Source organism: Sus scrofa, chromosome 2, assembly GCF_000003025.6.
Source record: "Sus scrofa isolate TJ Tabasco breed Duroc chromosome 2, Sscrofa11.1, whole genome shotgun sequence".
Lineage (NCBI taxonomy): Eukaryota > Metazoa > Chordata > Mammalia > Artiodactyla > Suidae > Sus > Sus scrofa.
Window position 1 is genome coordinate 55,088 of NC_010444.4, and position 19,314 is coordinate 74,401.

Consider the following 19,314-nt stretch of genomic DNA (forward strand, 5'->3'; position numbering starts at 1 on the left):
CGGCCTGCCCCGCGCGACGCGGCGCCGGAAGTGAGTGAGCACTTCCGGCGGCCATTCCGGCGGCCCAGACATCTCTGCGGTAGCGCTGTCGCGGAGGCTTCTTGTCGTCATGAAGGACGTACCTGGCTTCTTACAGCAGAGCCAAAGCTCTGGGCCCGGCCAGGCCGCCGTGTGGCACCGTCTGGAGGAGCTCTACACAAAGAAGTGAGCGCGGAGCCTGGCTCCCCCACCCGGGGTAGGAGGGGGAGACGGGGGAGGCCGGGACATCGATGGACTGAAGGCGCTCAGACCCGTGTGGGGAGAGTGGGGACAGGCTGGACTGAGGAGGTGTGCTGAGGAAGCCGGCAGGCAGGGCCGAGGAGCAAGAGGGGTAATAACCCACGAGGACTGAGGTCAGAGGGTTCACTGGGGTTCACTGCTTTCCAGACCAAGGGGCTGTGACTGAAGTGTCAGAACTCCCCTTCCTTGTTGTCTTACGAAAAGGGGGGTCAGGGCTGGCTTGTGATTTTAGCTCTTGATTCCAGTTGAATAAGCAAAACACCCTTTCAGGGTCAGGCAGCCATACATTTTAGATGACATCCTGGTGTTTTATACTTAGCTTTGTCATAGTGTGACTGTATTTGTGGTTATCTTTCTCAACGGTCTGGAGCAGATAAACCAGAGGCCAGTGGCCTTTTTCCCCCTCTTTTGATTCTGCCTTTGGTTACACGCTGGGGTGCATCTACTTCTCCCCTTGCCATGGTTCCTACTTTTCACTGCATTTCATACTGAGCTTTATGTCCTAGAGAGATCTCAGAGTTGGGGTTTGTTTAGAAACCGGATGCATTTCAGAACAATTAAATTATCAGTTACTAAGTACGAATCTCTCTTTAAATGAATAAATTGCTAGCGTTGGGTTAGCAGTGTTCCATAAGAAGATACACCTCTTGTACAACCTTCCCATTAACAGCCCTACCTTTAGCATAGTGCCTTTTACGTAGTATTGAAGATGTGTTGTGATGATGCTCAGCAGCCTTTTGCTCTTAACAATTTTTGAAAGCCAGTGAGCCAATGACTGCTTGTGTTGTATAGCACTCTGTATTTTTTTTCTTTTCTTTTTTGTGGTTTTAGGGCCACACCCCCAGCATATGAAGGTTGCCAGGCTAGGGGTCGAATTGGAGCTGTAGCCGCTGGACTATGCCACAGCCACAGCAACGTGAGATCCGAGCCACATCTGCAGCCTATACCTCAGCTCATGGCAACACAGATCCTAACCAACTGAGTGAGGCCAGGGATCGAACCTGCGTCCATATCGATACTAGTCAGATTGGTTTCTGCTGAGTCACAGAGGGAACTCCCACACTTTGTATTTTTCAGAGCTTTTTATTTGTATCCTTAAAAATTAGTGTTTGGTTTCAAATGTGCCGTGTTGTTCCAGAGGTTTTCTGTATTAGCTCATTCAGTCCTTCATCCTGTTCACAGACGAGGATACCGAAGCTTAGTTTAAGCTCCTTCCCTTAGATACTTAACTAATAGGTAGAAAAGCCAGGATTTCAGCCTAGATATGTATGATTGGGAAATCCTTGTTTCCCGTCGAATCTCACAGTAATCCTTTGAGGTAGGAAAGATTCTCCACTTATAGCAGAGAAAACTGAGTGGTAGATCAGTGATCTAAAGTGATCTCAGAGTGACCTAACCATTGAGTATCTGAGCCAGGAAAAGAATTCAGCATTATTAGCACCTGCTTTAGCGTTCTTCTGTTACACGGTGGAGACTGGCTAATCTTTGTTATTTGATAGGACCGTCAAGGGTGAAAATGTCTGTGCCTGGATGCTAGGTTATAGGTCTCAAAAGCCTTGTGTTTTTCAGGTTGTGGCATCAGCTGACACTTCAGGTGCTTGATTTTGTGCAGGACCCGTGCTTTGCCCAAGGAGATGGTCTCATTAAGGTAAATAATTGGCCATGCTAGGTCAGAGTATATAAATGTGCTCACGTACTTTTAAAATAATGGGTGGGGAGTTCCCTGGTGACCTAGCAATTAAGGATCCAGCGTTGTCACAGCTGTGGCATGGGTTCGATCACTGGCCCAAGAACTTCCACATGCTGCAGGCATAGCCAAAAAAAAAAAATCAGTGGGCTTTACATTAATAATATATAACCCTGTTCTGTAATCACTTTATGCCGGTTAATTATTCTGAGTGCTTTACTCATTTATTCATTTACCTCTTGTACAAACATTGGGAAGTAAGTACTGCTGCCGTCCTATTGTTTTGCTGTAGAGGCAGACACCGGGAGATGAGAGACTTGCCATAGATCACAGCTAATAAGTGACAGAAGAGGATTCAAACACAGACATTCTGGCTTCTTCTCAAATCCCAACCTCAAATGCTGTTTCTTAGCGTGCCCCCGTATCTTACTCTTTATAGACTTTTCTTTAACTGTGGAAAACTGTTAGAACGGCCATCGCGCCTCTTCCCTCTCCCCCACTGACTACTTGTTTGCTGGAACACTTTGTCCTGGGCAGTGTGACAGTGTGCTTCACTTGGGGGCAGAGAGGCTCGGAGGGGATGCTCTTGGTATCCTACTGCCTTTGTAGTAGAGCACTTTTAGAATTTTGTCAGCAGAAAAACACACTCTGCCCCAGCCTTTCCCAGATGCCCTGGCACCACCCCCTGCCCAGTCCCCAGATTTGTTCACTGGTAGCCTATGCTTTGAAGTCTTTGCTGAGCTCTTTCTCTTTGATGCCTTTCTCTCGGACTCTGAATGAGAAATTTACACCTGAATTCGAACTGAAAGCTAGTTTGTAATGATCGATTGAGTTACTTGCCCTGCATGTGTTACTTTGTGCGCTCACCGTGAAGCTTACCACCTTATTACCCCACCACGTGGGCTTCTAAGGGTTGCTTTGGTTTATATCCATCAGTTTGACAGTTTGCTGCTCGAAGGAACTTGTAGTCATCCTGGAGATTTTGCTGGGCATGTTGTCTTCTGGAATGTTTGGGAAATTGATAAATTAGAGCTGTCTTAATATTTGTTCCCTAAGATTCTGTGTCGTAATGATAGATAATTGACAGTTGTTTATCTCTGTTCTTTGCTTTCTTGTCTTTAAATCACTTTCTGCTCGTAGCAGAATATTTCCGCAGCTTTATGGTAACATGACACTTGTTTAGGTCAACAGATTTAAGTTTACTATTTAAACTTAACATAAACCTTTAAAAATCGAACAAAATTGCCTTCAAAAATTGTTGTGCCCCAGCCCTCATCACTTTCAGTTAGGTAGTGTTGACGAAAATTTAATTAACAATCAAGAAGGAAAAAGAGAATTTTATTCAAGCCAAACTGAGGATTATAACTCAGGAGACAGACTCTCAGAAAGCTCAGAGAACTGTTCTACATGTTGTGACAGAGACCAAGCCCCAGTCAAAGGCACAGTCATGTACTTTTTTTTTCTCTTTAGGACCGTACCTGCGGCACATGGACGATCCCAGGCTAGGGGTCAAATTGGAGCTGTAGCCTCTGGCCTACACTACAGCCACAGCAAGGTGAGATCCAGGCCACATCTGTGACCTACACCATAGCTCAGGGCAATGCCAGATCCTTAACCCACTGATTGAGGCCCAGGGTTGAACCTGTGTGCTCATGGATGCTAGTGAGATTGGTTTCTGCTGAGCTACGACGGGAACTCCCTATCATGTACATTTTGAGACAGTAGTTCATCAAAATGGCATACTGATATCTTACATAAGGTATATCAAGGACTCATAATCCAGTTAAACTCTTACAAAGAGAGCAGCAAGTCACCATGACCCCTACAGTGCTGGAAGTTACATTGTCAGATAAAAAGGGGAAAAAAAACGGATCTTTGAGGTGGTGCAGGCACTCCCCCATCTCTGAGAGAGTGAATGGTTAGGGCACATGCGCAGTGTGTGGGAGGGAGGGAGGGAGGGAGGAGGCCCGAAGAGGGGTTTAATGTATAATTTTTCTTGTCCTGCTTTAAAATATAAATCTTTGTTTTTAATATATTTTAACTTTAAAGTTTATGTAGTTTAAGTTTTAATATAAATTTTAGTTCATCAATAGTATTCACAAATTTGCAGTCACCAGAAATAATTTTGACTTTCTAGACATGGTGGACTTTCTGCCTTAGAGGGCTTCTATTCTTAAGGTAATTTCATAAATTATAATAGATGTCAGAAAAGTTGAAACATTCTGTCTTAATGATGATGATTTTTCAAATAGTCCTCTGTAAAGAAAAAGCCATTTTATTAGGATGGTGCTTTGCTGGGTTCTTGATTTAAATGTCTAACTGGCTGCTACAGGGACAGATGGCAGGATTTTCCTTTTTTCTGCCTGAGCATATGTATTCACCACATTTCCTCTCCCGGAGACTTTTCCATCTTTCTGCTTTCGTGTCCCCGAGGAACTTGGACGCTCCTTATCCAAAGTCAGCCTCGTCTGGAGGCTCTGTCTCCCAGCTTTGCCCATACCAAGCACTTCCTGTGTCTGCTCAGTTGCCCAGCCATAAGCTCAGAGGCCATAGTCAGCTCCCCTTCTCTGTGACCCGCCCACACCTGAGCAAGTCTGGCTCAGGTACCTGCAGATCTCTCTCAGACCCTCTGCCCGTCCTCACCACCATTGCTCACTCACACTCTTTTTTTTTTTTCTTTTTTGTCTTTTTCTAGGGCCACACCCGAGGCATGTGGAGGTTCCCAGGCTAGGGATCCAATCGAAGCTGTAGCCGCCAGCCTACGCCAGAACCACAGCCACAGGAACACGAGATCCAAACCGCGTCTACAACCTACAGCACAGCTCACGGCAACACCAGATCCTCAACTCACTGAGCAAGTGAGGCCAGGGATTGAACCCAAAACCTCTTGGTTCCTAGCCGGATTCATTAACCACTGAGCCACAACAGGAACTCCCATTGCTTGCTCACACTCCTTTCTTGACAACTAGTAGCCTCAACTAGTCTGTCTCCCTCAGTCTTTTCCCTTGCTGTCCTTTCTGCCTCCAGTCAGGTTTCTGATAAAAAGGTGTGGTTGTGTGTCTGCTGGTTTAGCCTTGACTTTAGGACAGAGACCAAACCCCAGTGCCCCCCACTCTGTTTCCTTCAGAAGTACTTCTAAAACATAATGCAATTTTTACTTCAGCACTTTTGCACATGTTCGTTCTCTCAGCTGTCCCCTCTCCCACATCAAATTTGTCCTCTTCATTCCTTAAACTCAACTATCCTCATTTCAGAAATAACCTTTGAAAGGTCTCCTATTGGCTAATCGAGCCATGTGCCTTTTTTTCCTTGCTTTTCTTTTTTTTTTTTTTCTTTTCTTTTTTCTTTTGAGGTCCGCACCCACAGCTTATGGAAGTTCCCAAGCCAGGGATTGAATCAGAGCTGCAGCTGCCGGCCTGCACCACAGCCACAGCAATGCCAGATCTAAGCTGCATCCAAGACCTATGCCATAGCTCACAGCAACACCGGATCCTCAACCCATATCCAGGGGATGTGGGCCAGGGATCACACCCGTATCCTCATGGATGTTGGTCGGGTTCGTTACTGCTGAGCCACGCGGAGACTCTTTCCTTGCTTTTCAATTCGGTGTTGTCATCCCTGTGTCTACAAGTCTCTTTTCTCTACTAGGCCAGAGCTATTATCTAACTTGTTCTATGTCTCTTGTGCCCAGCAAAGAGGCCGAGTAAGTGCTCAATGGCTGAATGGCTCATATGTTTGGTTGGGACATAATTAGCCTGCCAACTTCTAACTTCTCAGGTAGTGAACCTTTCACACTCATTGTCTGTCTTAGACTATGGATGAATAGAGGATTGGTCTTTAGGAGAGTCTCAAGGCAGGGTTCTAATTCCAACGGTCAGGGGAAGGAAAGCCCATAGAAACAAAACCCCAGCTTCAGCAACTTATTGGTGATTATTTATGTGAACTTAATAAGCCCTGATGTGGCTCTTGTATCATTCAGCAAACATTTATGCAGTGCTGCTACATGATGGCATCACTATATTGTTTGAAGTCTTGATTTTGCCAAATGAAAAGCGTCCTGTAATTACCTTCCTTGTTTTGGTTTCACAGCTTTACGAAAACTTCATCAGTGAATTTGAACACAGGTAAAGTCTTTTGTCAGTTTTTGGTTTTGAAAATGGATACATTGATATTTGTTGATATTCAAAGGGTGGCGGTTTTTCTTTCAGGGTGAACCCTCTATCTCTGGTAGAAATCATTCTTCATGTAGTTAGACAGATGACTGGTGAGTCTCACTTTTCTCCTAAGGGAGGGGTCTACCTGGTAATTAAAATGATCTTGAAGTATAAATTAATTGAGCTTCTGTGTTTGATAGAAAATATCAGATTCTGAGTTTCATACTTTGAGGTCTACCCTAAAGGTTATCCCACCTGAAAATGTCCTGATTGCTAGAAACCAGTCTGTGAAAATACTCTGCTGGTGGTTCTTCTGACTTTGTCCTCATTTCTAGATCCTAATGTGGCTCTTACTTTTCTGGAAAAGACTCGTGAGAAGGTAAATGTGAAGTTGGCATCAGATCTTTCAGAATATGTGGGACGTGTAGCTTGCGTCTGGTCACTGTCCACACCTCTAGAGATCACGCCTCTAATGTGTCTCGGGCGTGCAGGTCAAGCCAGTGAACGGGTGCCTGGCGTTAGCCTGCTGCCTACACCTCTGAGACACCCATGTTTCTGATGCCTTTAGGTGAAGAGCAGTGATGAGGCAGTGATCCTGTGCAAAACTGCAATTGGAGCTCTGAAATTAAATATCGGGGACCTGCAAGTTACGAAGGTGAGATCGCGTAATATTTATCATTGTTTTAAACCGGGGGGGGAGTCCTAATTTTCTCTTTAACTGTTTATTTTTAAATAATTTTAAGTTACAGGAAAGTTGCAAAAGTAGCGCAAAGAACTCTGCTGTACACTTAGCTCAGATTCCCATTGTTAATATTTCACCACATCGCCCCGTCAGTCTGTGTAGTTTGGGGGGTTTTTTTCAAAACCATTCAAGAATAAGTTGCTAATGTGATGCCTGTTACCCATAAACAGAGAGTTCTCCCCTGTGTGACCATGGCACGTCCACACAGCAGGAGTCCACACAGCTCCAACTGGTCCACAGCACATGGGTTCCCACAGCTCACCTCTGACAAGCCACAAGCTGCTCCCACACCTCTCTGCTTTCTGATCGTTGTGGAAGTTTTCTGCTGTGTTCATGCCTTTCTGCCTTTGACTTTAGTGTAGTTTGGGGACAGGTGTGGATATGTGCACATACTCAGCCCACCTTGTTTAAAAAGACTTACGTGTGTTTATTTTTGGTTTGGTTTGGTGGGTTTTTGATAACCATAATATTAAAGAATATTTGAGGGTAAGTGTTCATGTTCTTACCGGCCTAAAAAAGTTACTTTGTATTGTTTCTTATTGCTTCTCTGCATTAGCCTGCCTGTGTATTTATTGTATTTTGTTTTGAAATCCTTAAGGCATCCTGAAAGCTGTCAAATACTATAAAGCATGTGCCCGCGCCCCTGGCTGGTTTAGGAATAGTTTAGCATGGATGCTCCTGGGCCCCTCAGACCCTTTCCTCCCGCAGCAGTGCTGTGCTGGTGTTTCTTGTGTGCACACACTTCCTGGACTTCACCAAGTGGGAGAGGGGATAACTCTAAAAGACATGTGGTAGTGTTTTCATCTGCTGGCTTGTTGTTGGGTTTGAGAGTTGTCATGCTGATAGATGTAACCAGTTCACCCTTACTGAAGGGATTCAGGTGATTTTTCCTATCACAAACAATGCTGCTGTCGGCATTTCTGTGCCCGGTTCCCGGTGTACATGGTCAGAACCTCCAGGAAACTGCCTGGAGGTGAGACTACAGGTGTCAGGTGTGTGCTCTCCACCTTCGCCAGATGTTGCCAGATGTTTCTTTGCGGTGGCTCCTTCAGTGCCATATCTCCAACCCTTGGTGTTGTCATCCTGTTGAGTACTTGCCTGTCTGTTGAGATGACGTGGTATCTCACTGAGGTTTCGTCTGCATTTCTGGGGCGACTGCTGGTGGTTTGTTGACACACTGTTTATGTCTCCACTTCTGTAAACTGCCTGTTAGTGTCTTTTCTTTTGCATGTTTTTCTGTGTTGCATGTCTTCTGTTGATTTGTAAGAGGTCTTTATTTAGCCTTGGTCGTGTGCCCCGCTGGGTTCGATGTGCTTTAAATTTTCTCTCACACTCTGTAGCTTGTCTCCGTTCCTTTACATTTTGACGAACTGAAATATTCCATTTTTGTGTCAGGTTTATCAGTCGTGACCTATGCTTTTCATCTTGTCATGTGTCATTTGAAACATGTTTCCAGTTAAAAAGAAAGGCAGTCTTGCTTCCTGTTTGTAGGAAACAATTGAAGACGTGGAGGAAATGCTCAGCAGCCTCCCCGGTGTAACATCCGTTCACAGCCGTTTCTACGACCTCTCCAGCAAATACTACCAGACCATCGGGAACCACGCTTCCTACTACAAAGACGCTCTGCGGTTTCTCGGCTGTGTAGACATCAAGGATCTGCCAGGTAACGTGGCCGTTAAAGTCCACGTCGCACGAGCTGCTTGCTGACACAGTGTAGCAGCTGTGAGATGCTCGAGGCAGCAGGTCTGAGAAGTCACTCAGGAATGCCCATTTCTTTTAGAAGAAAGGCCATGGTTTGAGGTGGGAAGAGTCGTTTAAGCTTAGACTCTGCCTGGTGCTCGCCTTCACTGTTTAATTCAGGTGAAAGTGAGGCTCCCGCTTCAGAGCCCCTTGCTGTTCCTTCTCCAGGTCCTTACTGTTGCCTGGGTCAGAGGGCTCTGTGAGACGTACAGAGATGTGAGTGCCTTAACCCCCTGCAGGGCAGAGGGCTTGGCGAGATCCTGAACCTGCAACTCTTGCCCTGAAAACTGCAACGCTAGACCTAGGGGAATAAATTACAAAACCTTTCAAGGATTCGAGGGTGGAAAGAAAAGTGACGTGGGACTTTTTGGAAAAGTGCAAGGAATATGCTTTTAGAAAAGATATTTTAGCCTATTTCAGCATATCTTCGATGTTTTTCACAGTGTGCTATTGAAGCTAAGGGGAACAACAACTAAAATTGTTGGTGCAGTTTTAATTGCTGCATCTCAAGAAGAATATATTGGCAAAAGCACCTAATGGGGTTCCCGTTGTGGTTCAGTGGGTTATGAACCTGACTTGTATCCATGAGGATACAGGTTCAATCCCTGGCCTCACTCAGTGGGTTAAGGATCTGGTGTTGCTGTGAGATGTGGTGTGGGTCGCAGATGCGGCTCAGATCCCAAGTTGCTGTGGCTGTCGTGTAGGCTGGCAGCTGCAGCTCTGATTCGACCCCTAGCCCAGGAATTTCCATATGCTGCTTGCAGACGCAGCCCTGGAAAAAAAAAAAAAAAAGAAAGAAAAGGAACTAATGTCAAGAGAATAAGGAAACAGAAGGTAGGTTAATTCAAGTCAAAGAGGCTAAATTTGGCAACGCTAAGGTGAATAAGAGGGGGTCTGCTTCCCACCACAGGCCAGGAATGTGAGGAGCTTGCTCCTCCAGGCAGGAGGTGGGCCAAAAACAGAGGCAGGTCCACAGATAGTTGGGTAAAAATAGGTAATGATTGCCTTTCCCGCAAAAGCCATGTATGTGGGGCTAGGCATGAGGACTCTGAGTCAGTCCCGAACTTTCAAGCGGGGTAACCAGTATGAGGGCTTTGTAATACAGCCGGTACAAAGAATGATTTCTGGGCTGTGTACATGAGGTGTCCAAAGCTGAACGGGACTGGTTCTCATCACTGGGGTGTAACTGGAGGCGTGTTTTCCTCAGTGTCTGAGCAGCAGGAGAGAGCTTTCACACTGGGACTAGCAGGACTTCTCGGCGAGGGAGTTTTTAACTTTGGAGAACTCGTAAGTGGCCCCTGGGTCCAGATTCCTCCACAGAGGGGAGACTGCGACTTATTGTCAGCTAACGGAATCCATCCTCCAGCTCATGCACCCCGTGCTGGAGTCGCTGAGGGACACCGACCGGCAGTGGCTGATCGACACCCTTTATGCCTTTAACAGCGGCAACGTAGAGCGATTCCAGACTCTGAAGACCGCCTGGGGCCAGCAGGTCAGTCCGGGAGGGCTGGCTGAGCGCCCTAGAGCTGTGCATCCTCATGTCCAGTCACTGAGCACTGGGAGCCCCAGGAGATGGGAGACTGAGGTCACCCTGCCCTCGTAGAGCAGGCAGTTAAGTAGCCGATGAGTTACCATCGTGATGCTCAGGGCGATAGACAGAGCTTCACCTGTGCTGGGTGGAAGGAAGTCACCAAAGGCTTCCTCGAGGAAGGACTGCTCTGTGCGTGACCTTAGTAGCGAGTGGAAATTAGCTAATGAAGAGTATGGAGAGAGCATGTTCAGCAGAGGAGGAGGAAGCTTTCAGTGTGTTGTCGAACTGAGGCAGGGCACGTGGGCTGGAGTGGGTGAGTGATGGAGTGGAGACGTCACTGGGCGGGGAGGGGGTCAGTGTGGGGGAGGAGTGGTGTGGAGGGAGGATTCAGCAGGGAGAGGGCGCTGGGAGAGGGAAGGAGCCTGTGTGGAGTAGGAATTAGGGAGGAGAGTCCTTAACAAGGACTTGAACTGTAACAGTAAGTTTATTCTTTTTAAATGCAATTATTAGAAGCAAATATTACTACAATGTTGATAGGAATTATGGTTGTGTTACTGCGTTTGTACTTTTCTGGAACTTTCCATCTTTTTAAAGTTCAAGATAACCTTGCAGGATTCACACAAACAGCACAGAGTAGAAAATAATGAGCTGGGAAGAGGCAGAAAGCACATGCAACCAAACTAACAAGGCTGGCATGTTACTGTCTCCAGAGGGGAAAAAAAAAAAAGGTGCCTCTCAAAAGAAAAATGGCTCACCGTGGAGGCCTAGAGAAAAGGAGGGCGCTCAGAAGTGCCTGCGGGGGAGGGCCCTCCCGATGACCTTGACTTGTCCACGGCCTGTGGCCGAAGGATCCCTGTCAGGGCTGCCTGTGTCAGAGCCTTGAGTAAAGGAAGCCACTCTGCACAGTTTTGTTCTGTGCTCGGCAAGTAACTCCTTGATCCACTTGTAAGGAACCTGTACAGGTTGTGCAGAAGGCCTATCCTGCTTCTCGTGGCAGTGCTCCTTTATGTGACAGTGAAAAACGTGCTTTCAGTTCGGAACAAGTCTCTGGACTTTAAGAAGGATGTTCCTCAGGCCCCACTGACACCGAGCTGATGGAATAGGCAGCACACCCCAACCCTTAGAGCAGCAGCTGTGCCCTCCCTGCCCTTCCTTGTAGCAAGAACCCTTTTGAACACCTCTGTCACCCTGTCGTCCTGTCCCCTGGTGTTTGTGACGATAGCACAGGTTTACCTTGTCTTGGAAACTTCTAGGCCTTCAGCTAAGCACTCTTCTCATGATTTCCTGAGAAAAGTAAAGTTCAAATCACTTGAAGCTAATAATGAGCCTCAATGATCTAAAGTGTAAAATGTTTAAGCCAGCCCAGTTTCTTTTTGTTCAGTTGACTGTTCTAGAAAGAGTTTTAAAGCCCAGATTAGGTAACTCGTGTCTTTTTACTTTACAGCCTGATTTAGCAGCCAACGAAGCCCAACTTCTGAGGAAAATTCAGTTGCTGTGCCTCATGGAGGTAAGCAAGACCCAGGAGCTACTTTGTGCTCTGAGACTCTGCAGGTGAGGCCGTGGGGTCCCACATATTTCAGCCCTGCCCCCTCCACTGCCTTTCTTCTTCCTCTGCTACCACTTGCTTTTTAAAGTTTGTATCTGGGCCTCAGCCTCAGAGGTGTGTTCTCTAACCATCTGTACTAAAGGATCTGTCGCTTCGTTGAACTTACCGTTCTCTGTCTGCATGCTCATCTGTCTTTCCCCATTGGAATTTAAGCTTCTTGAGAAAAGGGTCCCGTGTTTCTGGCTTTCGATGGTATCGCCAGCTCCGTGTACAGCCCTGGCACATGGCAGCCTCAAGTGATGAACAGTGATTATTGTAGAAAGCTACCGTAGGAGTTCCCGTTGTGGCTCCGCAGTAATGAACCCGACTGGTGCCCATGAGCACGTGGGTTTGATCCCTGGCCTCACTCAGTGGGTTAAGAATCTGGCGTTGCTGTGGCTGTGGTGTAGGCCAGCAGCTGCAGCTCTGGTTCCCCTAGCCTGGGAACCTCCATATGCCGCAGGTGTGGTCCTAAAAAGACCAACATAAAAAAAGAAAAAACTACTGTATACAGGTATTTCGTCTTCTTATGTAGGAATTGACATCTTGCTAATATTGAAATTTTAGTATGTGGGGTACTGATAAGATCTATACTTTCCAAGCAAGTATTGGCATCCTTATCAATCAGTTCCCTGACAATATTAAAAAAATACTTAACAAAAATTTTTTTCAGATGACTTTCACACGACCTGCCAATCATAGACAACTCACTTTTGAAGAAATTGCCAAAAGTGCCAAAATCACCGTGAATGAGGTATATTCTTAGACATGGGGTATTGTAGCAGCAAGGCTGCTGGGATCAGGCTGGAGGGCTCAGGACCCTAACCCTAGACTCAGAACACAAACAGAAAAAACCTTGCTCCCCTCGTGTTCCAGAACCGGTGGGGTCCACCGCTGTGGACGTGGGGGCCTCAGGGTGTCTTACACAAGCCCCTCTGCACAGGTGGAGTTGCTGGTGATGAAAGCCCTCTCAGTGGGACTGGTGAAAGGCAGTATTGATGAAGTGGATAAGCGGGTTCACATGACCTGGGTGCAGCCCCGCGTGTTGGATTTGCAACAGGTGATGTTCCTGAAATGCATAATTGAGCTTTGTGGGTGTTTTTGGATTGGATCTGTGCTATCTTAGTTTCATTTGGGTGGAAGCCATTTAGGAAGAAGGCATTGTTGGACGAGATTTCAGAGAATGAATTACCGCTGTAGGGACTAAGGGCTTTTCAAAGAACCTAATTTAATGCAAGCTTGGGGTTTGAACCCTGCATTTAAAGATTATTGTGACAATAGTGCTGGTTGTACTGGTGATGCCTTTTAATCTTAAAATTGGTACTCCGATCGAATATGTTCCTGAGTCTGTGATTTGAGCTCAAATCCATCTTGTTCGTGTTTGCCAGAAATTTAATCCTGTGGATTTACCCCATTCTTGCCTGTTTTCTTTCATGATAAGCATTGATTGGGATAATCCCATCTCACACACCCTTCTCCCCCAGCTCTAATGGCCTTTCTGTTCGTGCTCCCCCAAGAATTAGCTGGAAATTCAGGACTGCCCCATCGGGGCCTCTGCCTGCCAAGTGCCTTAACACCATGTGGGTCCTGTTTGCATGCAGATCAGGGGCATGAAGGACCGCCTGGAGTTCTGGTGCACCGACGTGAAGAGCATGGAGATGCTGGTGGAGCACCAGGCCCACGACATCCTCACCTAGGCCTCTGCCTGCGCTTGGCTGTGGAGAGCTGTTTCGCGGCCGACGAACCTGGCGGCTGAGAAGATCTGCATTTAATTGGGGTGGGGGCTGGGATTCAGTTTGGACTAGGGACTGTTCTCTCTGTGGAAACAGGCCTGTCACTGACAGGGGCGCCCAGCCACAGGCAGAAGCCTCCTTGATGGATGTCACTGGAGCCTGCAGTGGCGAGGCGTCACTCAGGCTCCAGTGATGTGGCAGGCAGGTGCGTGGGTGCCCCTCCACTCCAGGGTTGCTCTCTGTTGCATCCACCCTTGTGAACATCTTTTCCAGTGTGGTTTGACGGTGTTTCTGTAATAAATGCCTTGCTCTGTTCTCCTGGTGGTTCTGTTTCCTTAGATGGTCAGGCATCTGCCTACAGTGATCAAAAGCAGGGATGGAACCCAGGGAAGGCTTAGTGGGATTTGGCCTGTGTTCTCCCCTCCCTCTACTCCAAGAACACAGGAGCCAGGGCAGGGCTAGTGCAGAGGGCGGTGGGCACAGCAGCCGTGGAAGCAAGTCCTGTCTTTATTGTTGCTCAGGGAGATGTGGTATCTGGTCCCTCTGACAGGTGTCCACCCTGTCACCACCGAGCCAGCAGCTCGTCTGGCCCGAGAGCCCTGGTGCTGGGTGTCTGGGGTGGGGGGGCGCACATGCACACAGAATCACCAGGTGAACCTTAGGAGTAAGGAAGCTTTAATCCCGTCTCCAGTCTGCCTGGAGCAGTGACGGTGGAGCCTTCATGCTGCAGAGCTTCTCTTGTAGTGATCCAGGTGGGACAGGACCCAGCCGGCGGGGATCAGGAAGCTCAGGAACGTCACCGAGAGCCCGATGGCCTGCTCCTGGGTCGAGGAACCCCACATGAGTCTACTGAGCCCAAGCTGACCGCCTGTCCCCAGGTCCCAACCAGAGCGGACGTGGAGTGAGGCTGCCCCGCCCCACGGCTCCCATCAACCCCTTGGCCCAGCTGTGTTTGTTCCATCTGCCCCAGACAGACCTCTGGGTGTCAGGCGGAGAAGGCCCGTGAGGTGTGAGCAATGGCCTCTGCAGCCATGAGGGAGGACCTCCTGTGCAGAGACCAGGGGGAGCAGCCTTGGGCTCCAGCTTCTGGGGTGGGACTCTTATCACAGCCCCGCCCCCTGCTGCAGAGCCTGGCCTGTGCCTTGACTTTAGGCTCCTTCCCGCCAGGCCATGTGCCCCTTCTAGTGCTGTGGACACGGGCAAGTCAGGTGTGCTCTTAAGCTGCTTGGAGCAAGTACAGGAGGACGCGTTTTCTGAGCGGCAGTCCTGTGGGCTGCCGGGGTGGGATTCCCTGCTGGGCTGTGCACCTGTACGCAGAGGTCCCCCCGGGACCCGGTACCCTCTGTGGCTGCACCAGGCTCTGAAGCACCAGCTCTGCTTCACTGGCCTTGTTTCGGTATAGCCCAGACCTGCAAGTGAGTCCGACGGGTTGGAGACCCGTCCTTTTTCAGACTCACTCCCATAGGTTTGAGAGCAGTGTTGGTTTAGGACAGAGCTATTCCTATGACCTTGGGAAGATGACCTTGTAGACCTTGGCTTATACTCGCTGAAAAAAGATAGTTGTTGAGCTTGCCTGGAGCCCCAGAATCACAGGTTTGCGGGTTCTCCTGTGCACTCACTGACCCTCAGAGCAGCCCGCCCTTCCCCTCCAACAGGTGGTGAAGCTAGAGTACACCGAGTGCCCTGACTTCAGCCATTAGTACCCGTCATTGGCCAGATGGCAAGTGGGGTCCTGAGAGCTGAGCCCCCACCCCTGACCCACTCTGTGGGCTGCTTTGAGAGGCTAGCTTGCAGGCAATGGCTGCAGGGACCCCTCTCCTGGACTTGGGACCCTGATCTGGCAGAGGGACTGAGACCCACTACAAGCAGGCCTGAGAGGGCACCCCTCTCCCCTCCTGTGTCTCGCCCCAAAGCCACCTCATCTTGAGAACATCTGGGGACTGCCCACTTCCCCTGCCCCTGCCAAGCCTCCCCAGCCCCAGCCCCAGCCCCAGCCCCTGCTGCTTTGGAGGGACCTACCGTCGGAGAAGTGGGTGTTCTGGCTGGCTTGGCATAGATGTGTGCCTTGGGGACCACCCAGCCCCCCAAGGGGGCTTGCAGCAGCCGGACAGTGGGGGCCAGCCTCAGCATGGTGGTCGGGCCAAGCTCCTCCCTAGTCCAGTGAAATTCCGAATGTCCGCTCACTGTGTCCTTTGCTGGTTTGGCTGTTGGGGCTTTTTATAGCTCGAGGAGACAGCTGCAGCTGTCCCCTCCTGTCACAGGGATTGGCAGGAGGAAGCCTGCTTGGAACTGGGAGAGAGGGGGGCCTCAGACCAGCAGCCTCCATGCCCAGACCCTGCTGTGGACCATGAGGGGCTTGGAGCCCCTTGCAATGCAGGGAGGAAAGGGGCTCTATAAAGGAGCAGGACCAGCAAGGTCAGGTTTGGGTGGACAAGAGGGGAAAGTGACATAATTTGAGGGCAGCACCACGTAGAGCTGCTTTCAAACTGCACCTCAGGAGCTCCTGTCTGAGTGGCCCAGCATCCTCCACCTTAACTGCAGGGCTGCCTGCTCCATCCTGGGCACAGCCCATGGAGGTCTGAGCGACCTCTGCCTCGCGTGGTGGGCTGTGGAGGAGGTTCAGCAGACACTACGAGGGTCTGCTCCAGGCCACAGGCAGGCAAAGGCACCAGGGACTGGTGTGCTGGATCAGGATGTGGCACCAGCCCTGCCTGCACGCCTCTCACTTGCGCAGGGGACGGCTGCTCATTCCTTCCCACGTGGCCCCGTGCTAGTCGTTTGTTGTCCTGTCCTCCAGGAGGCATCCACACCTTCCTTCTGCTGTGAAGACCCTGCTGCTAATTTCCCTGAGAGAATGGGAGTTACCAGAGGAGCCCGCTACCCCACCTCATCACTGCCCTGGAGAGCAGTGGGCCTGCTGTGCCACCCAGACAGCCTGTACCCTGTGCCCTCAGACCCCTCCTGCCAGACGCCAGAGGCAAGTCCCCGTGTCTCTGTTCTTTCCTGGGTCGCTGGATGCTAAACCCCTGCTTCTCCCACCTTGTCCAGACCCGGCCTTACCTCTGGTGACTGCAGGACCTTTGCAGTCTCCACACAGCAGCCCGGGCACACCTTCCAGAACACTCAGGTCTTGGCACTGCCTCTGCCCGGTACGCCAATACACCGCCAAGGCCTGAGTGGTCCGATACCGTCTGCCTCGCCCCTCACCTGCTCCCCTACACCTAGTACGGGCTTCCTCCCTTGTCCCAGACGCACCACACTCCGCCGTGTGCTGGTGCCTTAGCCTGGGAGCCTTCCCTGGTGTCTTCATGGTTTTCAGATCACTCAGGACCTGATCAAATGACATCACCTCAGACGTGACTTGTCACTGGCACGTCAGCCCCACGAGGGCAGGGACCCCACCATGGAGTTGTTAGGGCCGAGAGCAGGTTTCGGTCACTGTTGGATGGATGGAGGGCGAGGTGAACAGTGGACAGCTGGGCAACCACGAGGGTGAGAGCACCTTCAGGTCTGTGCCAGGCACCGGTTAGACTGGAGAGCTGCAGAGTCAGTCAGAGCCAACAGGAAACTGTAGGATCACACGCCACCGTCAGAATGGCTCCAGAGGCTCTCAGTGACAGTGACGGAGGCACAACCCGCAGGGTGCTTGCCAGCGGCCTCCGGACCGGATCAGCGTGCCTGCAAGCCCGGGAGCCAGGCGGCCCCGGGACATCTGGCTGCGTTCGTCCTGAGCTCCAGATTCGGCCACGGTCTCCTTCCTCCCAAGAGGCCGTCACCCCCAGCCGGTCTGCGTACAAACGGCGAGCCGGTGATGTGACCGAATTCCACGAGGAGCGCCATTCCCCTTGGTCTTCCCCGGAAGCCATGCTTGCTGTACATGGGAATTCACCACCGGGCTCCCTGCCCGGCCTCCCAGGGCCCAGCCTGCCTGGCCTCCTGTGACTTGGTTTCCCAGGAAGGAGCCACAGCCCGGGAGGCCCGAGGAGGGAGTGTGTCCTGAATGTTATCTCCAGCAGCGCTGGGGCCCCGAGGCCAGCCTCGGGCTGTGGGGGGCTCTGCCCTCCTCGGGAATAATCCCTTCCGCCTGAACCTTTAATTATAGCTTCGGGGTGCAGGTGGGGATAAGGCTGTGGGTCAAAGGATCAATCTCCCAACCTGTGGTGTTCCTTCCTTCACAGACAAGACCTCCTGCCCCGCCACCCAGCCTGGCTCTGAAGGAGGCCTCTTTCTCGGCCCTTCCTGGGCGGGCACTTAAGTGGCTGGGGAGGGGGTGGTAGCAGAGGGCCCACTGTGCTCCGGGAGGCCGGCTCCAGGCTTCTGAGCAAGTCCTGGCCAGCCCAGCAGGGATGGGTGAAGCCCCCGGTGAGGCCCAGGCCAGGGAAGTGGGGGCTGCCTTCCAGGGAAAGAGACCTCCCAGGCGTCTGCTCAGCCTGGGCGGCCACACCGGCTCCAGCCCCTCCCGTCCTCCCACAGGCCTTGGGCCCTTTCCAAGCAAACCTGCCCTCTCTGCTCCCAAAGCTTCTGTGGCAGGAAACTTCAGGCCTCACCTAACTGGGTTTATAGTCCCCAGAACCAGTTGTTCAAACCAAACTCTGCAGACCCCTGCTGTCCCTACCCACACCAAGGTTGCTGGAAGTGGGGAGCCTGCCCACATGAGGCCATGCGAGCCCCCGCAGAGGGCAGCCCTGTGTCCTAGACTTGCCTCCCTCACTGGAGTCTGCCTTTCCCTGGAAGGAAAATGCTATGCCCCTTGGAGAAAGGGGTGGCAGCCAAGTGGTGGTCACAGTGACCCAGGAAGTGAAAGGGAGGGGTGCAGGGAGGGGATGAGGAGAGGAAGCAGGGCCCAGGGCTCCGTTCTGGCCTGTCCTGGACAGACACACCCTCCTTCATCCTCAGTACATATCTCTTGGTCCAGATCTGATCTGGATCTAGACCCTAGACCTGCCCCCACTGCCTGTCCTGACTCCCGTGGGTGGGGAGAGGCGGGGGTGGAGGGGCAGACCTGCCATGGTTCACGCCCTCCTCTGCAAAGCTGCAAGGCCACCTGCAAGGTCTGGAGTGGACACTTGGACATATGGCACCACCCTGTGTCCACACTCGGAACCACAGAAGCCGTTGAAAGAGAGGCACTGACCACGGGGCGCAGCCCTTGGGGAAGAGGTTCTTAGCATCAAGAACCCAAAAAATATGCATATGAGTGCAGGCATTTGCATCTCGTTCTTATTGCATTGGACGCCTATTTTCATCACATAAACCAGAGGTTCTCAAAGTGTCTCTGGACTAGCAGCAGCATCTGGGGACTTGTTAGAATCATCTAGAGACTGCGGTGGCCCCAGTCATCTGTTGTAAGAAGCTCCCCAACCCAGGGAATTCTGAGGCACAAGCCAGCTTGAGAACCATTTTCATGTCATATTAAAACTTCAGGCTTCGTAACTTCATTCAAAACTAAATGGCCGCTTCCAGAAAAATTAAAATCTCACCCCGGCTGCAAAACTCAGCCCTGTCCTCTAATCTACAAAAACACACTTCCGCTAAGTATTTCTTAGGGTTCGCAGAGTTTACTGACACCGGGGCTCGTGGGCGGAGAATCGGTGAGAGGCCTGCTGCCCCTTCCTCACCCCTCTGTGCTGCACTCCCCTCCTCTGCAGTTCAGCTTCTACCCAGGCCCTCTTCATGTGGGACATGCTCAGAGAACCTCCAGTGCCAGGCAGCCGTCACAGCATTGCCACAGCCCAGTGGTTTTTGTTGGTGTGATGGTTAATTCTAGGTGTCGGCTTGGCTGGGCCTTGATACCCAATATTCGGTCAAATGTTATTCGGTGTCTGTGAGGGTGTTTCTAGGGGAGGCTAATGTTTGAATTGGT

The 19,314-nt window shown here is 50.5% G+C and overlaps 2 protein-coding genes across 3 annotated transcripts; one reads left to right on the forward strand and one right to left on the reverse strand.

The window, feature by feature from the left end:
- Positions 21-13,767, forward strand: PSMD13 (proteasome 26S subunit, non-ATPase 13). Of its 2 annotated transcripts, XR_002341367.1 has the most exons (14): positions 27-204; positions 1,849-1,927; positions 6,056-6,090; positions 6,175-6,230; positions 6,456-6,499; positions 6,689-6,775; positions 8,354-8,525; positions 9,810-9,889; positions 9,969-10,094; positions 11,578-11,640; positions 12,392-12,472; positions 12,662-12,778; positions 13,320-13,586; positions 13,636-13,767. XR_002341367.1 is itself a non-coding variant. In XM_003124227.4 (13 exons), the coding sequence occupies exons 1-13, from the start codon at positions 110-112 to the stop codon at positions 13,413-13,415; spliced, it is 1,131 nt and encodes a 376-aa protein (XP_003124275.1). In that variant the 5' UTR covers positions 21-109; the 3' UTR covers positions 13,416-13,767. The 2 variants fall into 2 exon arrangements, 1 of the variants encoding a protein (XP_003124275.1); XM_003124227.4 differs by having other exon boundaries at positions 21-204; positions 13,320-13,767.
- On the reverse strand, positions 14,112-15,643 carry COX8H (protein). Its single transcript, NM_001097500.2, is given in 2 exon segments — positions 14,112-14,272; positions 15,471-15,643. Coding segments are annotated over 2 exon segments (213 nt in total). The 5' UTR covers positions 15,582-15,643; the 3' UTR covers positions 14,112-14,170.

Coding starts and splice junctions, on each gene's coding strand:
- PSMD13 (XM_003124227.4), top strand. CDS start 110: ATGAAGGACGTACCTGGCTTCTTACAGCAGAGCCAAAGCTCTGGGCCC. Junction 6,091..6,174: donor ATCAGTGAATTTGAACACAG/GTAAAGTCTTTT, acceptor TTTTTCTTTCAG/GGTGAACCCTCTATCTCTGG. Junction 10,095..11,577: donor AGACCGCCTGGGGCCAGCAG/GTCAGTCCGGGA, acceptor TTTACTTTACAG/CCTGATTTAGCAGCCAACGA.